The 13,286-nt window shown below is 40.9% G+C and overlaps 1 protein-coding gene across 3 annotated transcripts in view; it reads left to right on the top strand.

Annotated features, from left to right (window-relative positions):
• The window catches only part of magi3b (membrane associated guanylate kinase, WW and PDZ domain containing 3b), a 122,613-nt gene that overhangs the window by 82,473 nt on the left and 26,854 nt on the right, over positions 1-13,286 (top strand). For all 3 annotated transcript variants that reach the window (XM_012918157.3, XM_012918156.3, XM_012918158.2), the window contains exons 2-3: positions 14-130; positions 9,615-9,734. In XM_012918157.3, coding sequence (XP_012773611.2) covers positions 14-130; positions 9,615-9,734 — 237 coding nt within the window. The remainder of the gene's footprint in view (positions 1-13; positions 131-9,614; positions 9,735-13,286) is intronic.

Here is a 13,286-nt window from a genome sequence, read left to right as displayed (position 1 = left end):
TCTGTTGATGCAGGAAAAGTATTGAACACGGACCTGCGCCACTACCTCAGTCTGCAGTTTCAGAAGGGCTCGCTGGACCACAAGCTCCAACAGATTATACGGGACAACCTCTACCTACGCACCATCCCCTGTAAGTACACCATTGATGGCATTCACTATACATGGTTTGAATGTACAGTCTACCCTATTTTCAGCACATGTGCACTTTTGTCTGAAGCACCCTATGGGAACAATGAGGCCGTTCTGTATGCATCTGACAGCTGGAAACATATTGCACTGAAAAGCAGCAGGCCTGTTCTGATTTTATTACGCAAGCCTGAATACGCACACCGCGCTCAAACACATATGTACCCTGTCTGCTCCTGCACTGTCAGTCACTCACAGCTCTCTGTCACACACACTACAAAACACACATTTCAGTGTCACCATAGCAACCCGGCCAAGGACATCTCTGTAACCCTCGTGTAACTTATTTACTTCTGTGCCGTATCATCATAATGATCAAAGTCGTATTCTTTCCATAAATATTCCTGCTTTTTCCCTCCCCTTCTCTGCTTTTCCTTGCTGACATTCTACTCAGCGGGGCCGTCACCAGCTATTATTCTTGCTGTAATCAGTAATTGAGTGGTAAATAAAAAGGTTGGTACTGTGGACAGTGAATGGGTTTTTGGGTAATAGTAATTTTGAGTGGAAAAACGGAAAAATATTTATAAGCAATATTAGTCATTTCATTACAAATTAATATATTCCAAAAACATACAATCCCTGTAATTCCAAACAGTGGAAATGTTTCATAATGTCTTCAGGATTTGGACTGGGTTAGTCGAGTAAAATTCACTTTTACCGTGCAGACAGAAACCTTTCATTGGTAAAATGTCACTTTCCAGGAGCTAAGAAAAAGAAGAACACATTTGCAGCCTGACGCCTCTGCATTTTCTAACCTTTTTTTAGATAATTCAAAAGGTTTTATAAGCTTGAATGTTCGCCGTTTTTGTTAAATGAAAGCATGGAAATTACCAAAATTAGAGATGAGGCTGTTAGCACAGCAAAGGTGCAAATTAATATCCCGATTAAGGGTTGTGTGGGTTGCATAAATGCAGGCTGTTTGCCACAATGAAGGGAACGCCTCTAAAATTAGAAATGCAATTTTATTTCTTTTCTTAAAAGGATTTTTTTTGTGCTGTATCTGTCTGCATTGCTACTGTAATTTAAAAACAGATTTCCATTTAGAAAATTTGTATTAAATTTGTATTAAATTTATTGTAAAACGGTGAAACACTGATGTCGAATGACGCACAAGGAGAAACTGCACAGAATTTTAAGGCACCAGATGATGTGCTGAAGTGAAACTGCATCGACGGGAGACGTGACTCTGACACGGTGTCTGTAAGTCTGACGTAATGTTTGCACAGATATATTGGCCTAAATATTTACCACGTCATGCTGAACACTGACTCTGCTCAGAGAAATGCCGTAATTGAGTGTAGTCAAGGTTTAAGTCACGTGCAGAGGGACTTCTGCTGAGGCGATGACAGACTCTTAGGCACAGCCCTGTCACAAACACGCAGCATCTCAGCACTCGCGCCCCTCAGGCCTGGAAGTTGCTCTGCTTTGTTCAGAGGGGTCATGCAGCGCAAGTGTGAAAATTTTCAGAGAGTAAGCTGCTTACCTTTAATATATATTTTACTTAAGGACGATCCTTCTTCCATCCCTCGCCTCACTCAGTTTCTGAGTCTTTCTATGTTTTTCTTTGTGTTTATTCCTCTCATATACCTGTCAGTCATTTTGTGAACTTTGTGAATTTTTCTTCTCAAAACCTGGCTGCACTGGTAGAATCTTGGGTCAGTTACACTCGATGGACAGAAGTTTATTAAAGAGCTTTACAAAACTCATTCCAGTAATTTCCCCCCCAGCACTGCTACCTGTCACTCTCACCTGCTCTTCTCTGCACACACACACACACACACACACACACACACACACACACACACACACACACACACACACACAACATAACATGCTTGGACTCTTTTCTGTCACCCATCCACACACCCCCAGTATTAACTACCTGTTCAAACACGACGTTGTATATTTTCATGTACCGCGGCGGCGGTCAGTGAGATATTACAGGCTTTGACCACCATTCATCATCCGCAGCCAGTGGGTTCGGTGCATGAGTCTGACTCTCTAATCCCCTGCTTGAATTACTGTCTTAATGAGCAAGAGTCCGGGACTTGCACAGTGACGGCACCTCCATCATTCACTCCCTCGCTCTCGGTCTCCCATCCTTCACCCTCTCTGTTTCACTTTTACTCTTTTTCTGTTTCAATTACCCTTGGCTCTCCTTTCAGCTTTATTTAGATTGTGGTTTGAATGTATAAAAGCAAAAACATTTGAACCACAACTAATAATTTAAAACAAACAAAAAAAGATCCGTTTTTGCAGTTTATAACCTTGAAATGCTCCAGTGTATATAACCTAGTGTTGGCATTCCAATGTCAGGTGCATAAAAACATTTTACCTGTTCCAGAATCAGTTACAGTAGCATACTGTAGCACATATTATCCTCCATGTATCCAGAATAGCATTACAATATTGAATAACTGGTTGGTTTTACAGCACCAATTCAGTATTTACTCACTGTATACAGAGTGACCACACTGGTATCAACCATACCAGACAATAGTGCAGTGCAACAGCAACACAAGCTGCTTTGTTGAGTAGTGTGAATGGCTTTTTTTTTTAGCAATAGTCTATCTTCTGCTCCCCTGCTGTGTTTTGCAGTTATTTTGCTCTTGCAATTTCACCCTGCAACTCTTCAGCATGGATTCAGCTGGTCATATATTTGGCACAGAAAAGTGAAAAGTTGTGCAGTGAGTACTCCTACCCTATAAGTAACACTATGGCATTATAAATGAGGACACATAACAATTCGCTGAATGTGTTGAACATGACGAGCTGATGATAAACAAGCACATTTGAGAGCCATGTGTGACAATCATGCTGACAGCAGGCGGATTAGCGGTTGGTTTGTGTCACCATGCCAGTGGTCCACTTTAGTTAACTACCACCACACTGCACTACGCTAACACAACTACAGCTGATCTGTGCCATTCTGTTTGTGCAGCCTACTAACACCATAAGGTCAATTCTACTGAGCTTTAGATTTTAGGTTCATAATGCAAGCATTACTTTTAGGCCAGTTATGAAACACAAAACAAATTTTTTAAGAGACAGAAAGAAGAGGACAGGCGATGAAGAGTGGTCTGTAATGGAGGAAAAGGGGGGGAACAGAGACAACACGCGAGCACAGTCTCTGCTGTTTGTGTGTGGTAAATCCCCGAGCCTCCTTGACAGGGTCTTGGGACGGGCTCCATCTCATTTGGACTGTCACAAAAACGCTGGAGGAGGCTCTCAAGTGCTCTGAAGAGAACAAAAAGAGGAGGGTTTTCTAAGAGGACAGAATGCTCAGGGTCACAAGTGGTCCCTTGACTCCCCACCAAGATCAGAGATGGGGAGAAAGAGCTTTATGCCAAACAAACTCTCCGTCTCTCTCTCTCTCTCTCTCTCTCTCTCTCTCTCTCTCTCTCTCACACACTCACACACACACACACACACACACACACACACACACACTGCACTAGTGCAGGTACATGCACAGACAGGAATGCAGGGATGGATCAACGTGTCATGTACAAATGCTGCTGGACTATCCCTCCATTTTCTCATTTCCCAGATTGCTCATCTTCCTTGCTTCCTCTCCTTGTGTCTTAGGTCCTCCCACCAGAGATGTGAGTAGAGGAGGCAAGGAAAGGTTATGAGGAGAGAGGAGTTGAGACAAGTCCGGTTGGCCTTTTGTTGTGGGCAGTCTGAGGTACACCTATGCACTACTCTTGATGTCAGATCAGCATCCTGATGTGGCACACCTGTGAGGTGGGATGGATTATCTCAATATAGCAGATGTGCCCACTACCACACATTTGGACTGATTTGTGACCACTGTTTGGGATATATTGTGTATCTGGAATGAATTTTAGGTCTCTACGTCTCTACGTCCATCCCATGGGGAATGGGAGCAAAAACAAAAGTGTTGCGTTTATATTTTTGTTCAGTGTATGTTTTACGCAACATACGTACCTTTTTTAGTCACGCACAAACGGTGAAGGGTAGAAAGCTTGATCTTAAATAACTGACAAAACAGTTATTTAAACAGTCCATCTCTCATGTTTTTTTTTTTTATATATTCAAGCTGTGAGTCATATCTCTTTTATACACTGGAGGTAAAAAAAAACACTTCGACAAAGGACACACCTGCCCATCGTCAATTACATCTCCTCTGACAAACCTCCTCTTTCCTCTCTTCTACAAGTGCATTTAAAGAAATGAGACATCCTTCAACGTGGCATACTGAGATTGATTACCGGGTCACAGGCAGAAGGATGGAGGATAGACAAGACACGGAGCCACAAATTAGAGAAATGAGAAAAGCATTCTGACCTCGCTCTCTGCATGCTAAATGTGGCGACAGCTCATTCCTTGTGCTCTGCCTCCCTGTTCTCCTCATCAACTGATTTTCACAATTTCCCATTAAATCAATACTGGTAGAAGGTAGATAAAGGAGCTGTTATGCATTTACTTTTTATATGGCAATATAGGGTAGTCTGTTTTACAAAAAGACATCAGCAGATAGCTAAGTGACAGAGTTTGCCAAAGTATATTTTCTCAAAGGCGATTTTTTCTGCAGAAATACCAACAGAGTTTGGATTTGTGATGATCCCTTTTGCTTTCCCTGTTCTTTCTTTCTTTCAATTTCAACATCAAAGCCCTAAGCCACCCTTGTTTGAAGTACCATCATAAAACTGTGCACGAACTCAACATGTTAAATTTATGGCCTGCCACTTCTGACTGACTACCTCTGAAGTTCCCATTGTGGCAACCTCGAGTCCAGACGGTTCAGAAAATAGGTCTCAGCAGTTAGACCTTGGAAGACTAAGGTGACAGGTTTTTTTTCTAACCAAGATAGACAGGCGCACAGCTCTGAACCACTACTCATAACCATAAAATAAAAAGAATAGTTTGACATTTTAGGAAATGGTCATTCAATTTCTAATAAGAGTTTTATGAGAGCGTTGACACCATCCTGAATGTTAAATGCAACGCTAAAGCCAGCAGCTTGTCCGTCATAGTGACAGGAAACTGGCTTTGTACCAAGGACAAATCTGCCTAACAATGCCAGTGAAGTGAAGTTTAGTTTGTATTATAAATGGAGTGTATGCATGTGACTTGTTGTCATTGTCAGGTTTGTAATCAACCAGCAGTTTTAAAGATAAAAGCTTCAGATATTTGGTTTTTATTTTTGGGGGTCAGAATTTAGTGTAAATGTAAACCATCTAAGCTTGGGCACCGGACTTACCTGTCTCATCTGTCTCTTACTCCAGGCAGGGATCATCACTCTTCAGGTCACCTCATCTTTGCCTACTCAGTGACTTTGTCACAATACTAAGTAGCTTTTTATTTTTTCAAAAAGACATGTAGCTGCAGATCTAGGAACCTTTTGAACAAGCAATGCTGTGCCAAAAGCACATGACATAGATCTCCCTAGTCCCTACCCAGGGCACATCTCTGAATTTACTTTTTCAGAGATTTCAGAGATGCTTGGTGTGATTTAAATTTTTTTAAATTTTATTTATTTAAATCACAACAAAACCCTTCGATAATAATAATAACTTTATTTATAAAGCGCTTTTAAACAAAGTCCTGTACAGCTATTTGAAACTAAAAAGATAAATAAATAAAAGCGATACATAGCGATACAAGTAGAAAACACAATACAAGTTAAAAACAGTAAGAATTTTTTTTTTTAAAAAGAAGGTAAAGAATTAAGACATGTAGGATAGGGTAAACAAATGTGTCTTCAACTTAGTTTTAAAAACCTCCACAGAGCATGCCTGCCTAATATCTTGAAGGAGGAGGTTCCACAAAAATGGGGCACGAAAAGAAAAAGCACGCTCTCCAATTGTCTTTTTTTCTGGCTCTAGGAACCTTTAGAAGGCCAGAGTCCTGAGATCGTAGAGCACGAGATGGAACATAAAGGTGTAAAAGGTCGGAGAGGTATGAAGGTGCCAGTCCATTTAAAGCCTTGTAGGTGAGCAGCAGGACCTTAAAATCTGCTCAAACCTGACATGGTAGTCAATGAAGAGATCTCAATATAGGGGTAATGTGCTCAAATTTCCAAGTACTTGTTCAAATGTGAGCAGCTGCATTTTGCACCATTTGTATGCACAACAAAACCCTTCAATGCACTTCATATTGTATGGTAAAAACCCTACAATAATACAGAGAAAACCCCAACAATCAAACAAGACGATCCACTGTATGAAAGCACTCGGCAACAGTGGAAAGGAAAAACTCCCTTTTAAGAGGAAGAAACTTCCAGCAGAACCAGGCTCAATGAGGGGCGGCCATCTGCTGGTGGGGTGGGGAGGGAGGCAGAGCAAGAGACATACTGTGGAAGAGAGACAGAACCTAATGATTAAAAGTAAAGTGGTGTATAAACACAAACCTGAATAAGGAAGAAACAGTCAGTGTATCATGGGAAGCCACCAGGAACCTAGGCCTATTGCAGCATAAGAAAGTGAAGGTTCTGGGTCATCTGATTCAGCCCTAATTATAAGCTTTATTTATATAGTTTGACCAGACAAGCAGCTCCCTTACTATTGTTTACAATACCTCTAGCACCATCCAAAGCACATGCAGCAGATGGTGTTGAAACATTTTCTTGACCTCAGGTTACAAAATTGAAATGAATAAATAGGTCTAACTAACAAAAGGTGAGCTTTAATGACTCCACAGGGCTGATAAAAACAAAACTAGAACCCAGAAAAGCTTTTGAAATATGTGAGTACAAGAAGGTCAAACTGAAGGTAAATAGACAAATTTACAGGGGAACAGATTAAACTGCATACGCACACAGGGCTGACTGGATGCAGGTGAAAACAATCACAGTGAAATTAATGAGGGCAGGGCAGGCTACAGCAAATGAGGGAAAAACAAAAAAGAAATACCAGAGATCCACAACTAAAATAAAACAGGAGCTAACAAAAAACAAGACAACAAGGAAAAATAATCAAGTAAAAACTGAAGGGTGCTTCAGAGACCATGATGCCATTTTTTTTGTACTTTTTAAACTTTATGTAACCCCAAAAACTGGTGTCATTTTGACTTTAGAAGTCACGGCACTACTGTTGCCTTTTTCTTGTGTGTCTAGTGATTTTGTCAGATTACAGTTGTACAATTGTTGCCTTTAATTAAACCAGGAGACACATGTCCTGAATCTTTTATTACTTGCTGTTGATTCCCACTGAAGCTCCAGAGCCTGAGAAAATGTCACTCGGTACAGCCCGAATTTGAATAGAGGAGACTCTCCCCTCTGCTATGTGCCATGATCCAAATACATTCCTGCTGTGTATTGCTGGGCAATTAACTGCAGTATATCCACTTAACCTTTTTCATTATAGTATCTTTTTTGGAGGGGGGGGGGGGCTTCCTGCCGTTAGTTTAGCAGTCTCCAACCCTTGTGTTCAAAAGAAAAATATGGCAAGATGCTGCAAAGTTCTGTTTGGATTTGCCACTTTCATTCATCTGCACCCTCAAAACATGAGCGAGCCCTTATTATATTGGCACAACTGATTCACAATAGCAGGTTTATGGTATATATTGGTGTGGCATCCAGGATGATGGCTTAGGGAGATTCTTGGCAGGTACAACTGTGACTCAAGTAATTGGGCTACAGGGGACATTTTCGAGGGACCAAAGCCAGCGCCGCAGGCAGACAAGTTGGTAATGAGAAGCAGCAGAGGTTGGCATTCACACACACAATGCAGTGTCAACTGCTTTTGGTAACACAAACTGTGGTATCACGGCAGACTGTAGAAGCAAGCGTCTGTGTTTTGGTTTTTTTCTCCCCAAACTGTGATTTTGCTCCTGCACTGTGCAGTGAAGCTGTCACAGTCCAATTAGGGAGAAAATATGAGTGGAAAAACAAAAGGAAATGGCAACATAAAGTTACTTAATAGGCTATTTGGCCACCACGATCTACAGACCCTTTTCACTTCTAATTAGCACAGACTCTACAAGTGCCAAAAAAATACTCTGGAGATGCTGCAGTATATTTCAGTAACATTCCACTATAGTTGTTGTAATGCCTAAATGCAGTTTATTTTAATGCAACACATGTATACTGTTGCTGAACAGATCAACGGCACACTTAGGGTATATTTGTATTTAATTCAAAATACTTATGTTACTTTCTTGCTGATACTGTGCGTTGCTGTTGCTGAATTCAGAAGTGGTAGAAGTGCTCTTGCTTGGCATTGTGAGAGCATATTCACTTACTAAACTTTTTTCTGTGTTGTAGGTCTGTGTAGTATCGTTTCTGTGTTTCCCTCATCTCCCTTTTCTGCTGCAGGGCTACTCGATTTGCTCTGGTTTCCTCTTACACTGAAATCGGGCTTATTTAAAATTTCAGATTGAATGATTTTCTGAATATAAAGGACTGTTTTATGCAAGCCCCCTACAGACTGGTAATCTGCAGGGTTGTTTCTTCATCTCCCTCTTATCCTCAACCCTCTGCCCTTCCCATGACCCTAGAAAGGATTAACTAGGAAGTATCTGCTCCAGAAGCATGACTGACATTCATTTAGGTGAGAGAAATGTCCATGAAATGCAGGATTGATGACTGGTGGCTGTGTGTCTGCTTTGTTTTGCCTCTCATGCTACCAATTACTGCTGTCCTACCTTCAACTCTTGTGGTTATTTCAGTGGAGTTTACAAGTTTGGTGACACACCACCTAATTAGCCTTGAGTGCAATTGTAGCACATTCCCACTTACTTATTCATGGAATACAGTTTACATAATCCCCATGCTAATGTAATCATTTGGTGTCCATTTTTTTGCCTTGCAGATAATCATCCTCGAAGAAAAAAATTCCCATCAGTACTGAAGTAGACTGTGGCTTCCCCACAGGGGCAAAATATGCACTCAGAATTGCCTTGTGTCATTTGCATTCGCGTTGCCCTCTGTGGCACTGAGTGAACTTAACCCACACCAGGGGGCTACAAATCCCATTGCTTCCATCATAATTCACATCTCTAATTTGCTCTACTGATTTCTGCATTTCAGCTGTAGCCAGTATATGTGCCAAGAAGCTTCCAATAAGAACTTGTTAGCAGAGGCTGCAGTTACTCACGGAGGATTAAATGAATTAAGCCCTCAGTGCTCTACAGGCCTTCATCAATTATCCATCTTTCACAAGATGGTACCAAGGTCTCTTTGGATTTTCATTCCAAAAAGAGATATCTGCTCTTATCAAATATGTACTGCAGTCCTGTACAGATAAAAAGAAAAAAACGCACAAAAACTGCATCTTTTGTATCTTTGAAATCAAGAACAGAGAGTAGAGAGTTGTTTTTATTTTGACTGGTCAATTCAGTTCAGAACCTGTTAGCCGAGAAAATATCTTAATCTCAGTTTCTGTCTCAACTGAAACATATTCTACATTACTGCTTTATCTATACTTGTGTTGACTTGTATGCTTGTGTGTTTTTCTTTGCAGGCACAACACGGCTTCCTCGAGAGGGGGAGGTGCCAGGCGTGGACTACAATTTCATCAGTGTTGGAGACTTTAGGATCCTGGAGGAGAGTGGACTTCTGCTAGAGAGTGGAACCTATGATGGTAGGCATCACGGTGGCATTAAGAATATGAGAAACCTTTCTGTGTGCATGTCTTCGGCGGTGTGCATTTAGTCAGAGAATATGATTCACACTGACAGCTCTCTATAATAGAGTGAGTGTAAGCTTGCTATTCACAGTCATTATGACTTATAGCCTGCCTTAGTGAAATGTGACGAGCGGGACAAAATGTATTGATCAGTGAAACACGATTAAAGACTTGTTAGAAGTGACAGTCAGAGTAGCAGCAGTATTTGCAGCTCTTGATATAAACTGCACTATTCAGCTTCTCCTCTCTATGTGTAGAAAGGGCGATGAGGTATGACGCTTGCAGACCTTAAATTTAAATAGACATAGAAATATTGTATAAATAAGAACACGTTTTTTGTAGCAAGGATTAAATAAACTTTACATTTTCCAGGCACTTTAGGACCTGAAATAGTCAGCAGTCAGTGACAGGTGTGATAGGCAGGAAGGGTTTTTTCTTCTTTGTAGCAAAGCATTCAAAGTGTTTGAGCTAAAGGGTGAATTATAGGCCTTGTGTTATGTATGTTGCAGTGATCAGAGGATAGTTTACTCTGGTTAGACAAATAAAATGTGTCAGTAAAATAAAACTTACTTTTTCATTTTCAATACACATTACTGAGTTTTCCTGATTGTAATTTCCTTTCTAAGTACTATAATTGACAGCATGTAGAGGAAAAAAACAAAAAAAATTCCAGTCTTCTTTTTATTTTCATTACAAAATTAATTATTAAACAAAACTGCTGGAGGTTACTGGATGTTCTTACTCCTAAACAACTAAAACATAAAGTGTTCTGCAACTAGAAAAAGATACAGATATTTAAATAAAAAGAGTTGCCCGAGTTTTCCCAGATAACAGGTCATTCATCCTTTTCTCTTTTCAGCTTGTCTCCATAATTAAATCTTTTGATCTTTTCACTGCTCGTACTGAAGCTTGTGGCTGGTGCTCAGCTCTGGTTAGCTTTATCTTTATCCACTTTTCCTTTGTCAGATTCTTTAATTCTTTATGAAGCAGAGCAGGTCATAATCAGACATATGGGAGGCAAACCTACTGATCACAGTTCTCTTGTTGCATTTTCTGTATTAGACAATTCTTCTAAATTTAGCATTTTGCATGGACAGTCTGTGATTTGCAGAGCTGGAAAGTTATTCCTCGTACTTGAATTAGCCATAACTTGCATGCATGCTCATGAGCATAGTTTGCACTTTAATCTGTGCCCTGCAAGTCCGTACTTCATGTCCGACACTTTTTGCGTTCCCTGTTTATGTATCTGTGCCAGTACCTATTTTACTTTTTCAGTATACAGTGCATATTCACACAATAGTGTGTGAACGAGTAGCAGCTGTGGCACCTGTTGGTGACTTTTTGTAAACCAGTCAACATTCTGAACCCACCTGCTGACTTCGCAGTCACAAATAAGGAGGATCCACTTGTGTCCTTACTTACAACTCATGCTTTATTCATGGGATAAATCAGCCTCTTTTTTTCCTCTTTCTCTCCTCTCACATACACAGCCAGGAAGGTCTGGCTTGTCACAAACATTCAAAATTTAAAAAGTAACTTTTAGAGCTAAAGAACTGGGATTTTTTCCCGAATGTTCATGTGACAGTGCCTTAAGGAAGTAAACATGTCAGTTCCAAATGATATTTTACTGCTAGTAGACAAGCACATTCATGTTCTTTCCAGTACAGAGTTTACACAACAACGGATATTTCAGCTTGGCGAACATTTGAATGGTTTTTAAGATTTTTAGCATCTTAGCAACAATAAAACATAAGCAGCTGCCCTGCATTCAGAGGTCTCGTAAAGTCAGACGGTTGCAACGTATGCGTGTCATGAAGGGATTGCAATGGAGGATTTCTCTCATATATCACAATGATTATGGCAATAACATGATAATCTCCCCATTCTCTTTAAGCTCATTCTTTCTTAGTGCAAATCCAGACTGCTGTGAAATGCGAGAGGATTTTTCTAAATGTTTGTGGAGCAACCTCTGGTCGCATAAAATGGACAATCCCTTCACCGCTCTCATTCCCATTCAGCTGCTTCTTGTGCTTCCTGTGAGATGTAGAATTAAAAGATAAAGTAAAATCCTCATCCATAGGGAGAGAGCCGTAAGACTCAGAGCAGCTTCCTCTGGATGTGGACAGGTGCTTTTCTGTTTTTTACCATATTGTACAACTTTGTCTGCATGCATTTATTGATGGTGAGGTGCATAGTCTGTCTGGACCTGCTGAGGCAGCTTCTTGCAGCAGTCTGTGAGCCCTGTGATAAGGTGTCATTCCTTCTAAAGGATTTCATCCCCATAGCACGGCTGCAGCAATGGCATTAGACACACATGGACACACATACATTGTTAGCACACAATTCCACATCCTTGAATACAGAACAAATCCTGTCCTTCCTTCTGTCGGAATAGATCATCTAAGAATTTGAAGATCAGGTTTCCAGGGCTACCAAGGCACCCAAAACCTGTCCTTCATCTATGAGCTGAAGTCAAGTGGGATTTATACCTTTTATAAAGAGTTTGACTGTTTGCAGAAAGAGAGAAATGGGGAGCAAATCGAGGAATATAATATAATAGAGAAAGAGATGTAGTTGACAGGCATACTGAGCTCCTCGTCTCCCAGTGGAAACCCCCTTTGCCGAGGAAGCAGGACAGCGTCGGCTATGTGCAGATGTGAGGATTAGCTTCTCAAAAGTTGGAAGGTTTCAGTATACTACTCCTAAGAGGGAACACTCTGAACACTCTGATAGTGGATGCCCCCTCCTCTGCGCGTCTGCTTAAACTCAGTCAGCACAAGCGATGCACGGCTACTGTGGCAGGGAGTGTTGATCTCTAAGCAGCACAGTTTACTCAAAGGTGGAAGTAATCGGATCAAGGAATGTGATTTACTGCATTTAGTTGTGTTTGAAGCCCAGCCTATTTTTTTCTTTGGAAAGGGGAAAATAAGTTCCTGTGTCCTGTCACAGGCCAGGTGGCTTCCATAGTTCTGTGAGGACCTCGTGAATTACCTTAAGTCTGTAGTCGTGCATAATAATTGAGCTGTGCACAAGTTGCTTGGCTAATGGGATTCTTAGTTAATTGTAATGAACTCCCTGATGTAATGGCCATTATCTTAATGGCTCAAGAAAAACATTTGTCCTCCACTAAGCAAATGGCTTATGGGAGGCAATGTACATATATTTTTAGCCTAAACAGCGTCTCCTTAACTTATTTGTCACAAAGCTGTCAGGGATTGTTCTTCTCTCAAGAAAGACTGGATAAAAATGAGGACACAACACACTTGTAATATCCCTCTAGGATAAGATTGTTTCTGTGCATCCAGGCTGCTCTAAAATTGGTCGGATACAAGCTGGACAATCTATGTTGGTTGTGGTCCCAGGTAATCTGGCAAGCACACATATAAGCCATCCGTGCCAAGCATTCACAGTTAGTTTTTTGGGGGGGTTGGTCCCTCCTTGATTTCTGTGCCTCTGAGATCCAGGTTGGGTCACACTTTCAGAGTTGAGCAGAGGAGGCAGTTAAAA

The sequence above is a fragment of the Maylandia zebra genome, linkage group LG5 (assembly GCF_041146795.1).
Source record: "Maylandia zebra isolate NMK-2024a linkage group LG5, Mzebra_GT3a, whole genome shotgun sequence".
In the NCBI taxonomy this organism is placed as follows: Eukaryota; Metazoa; Chordata; class Actinopteri; order Cichliformes; family Cichlidae; genus Maylandia; species Maylandia zebra.
The sequence above is the reverse complement of the archived record's forward strand: the minus strand, read 5'-3'. Positions and strand labels throughout refer to the sequence as shown.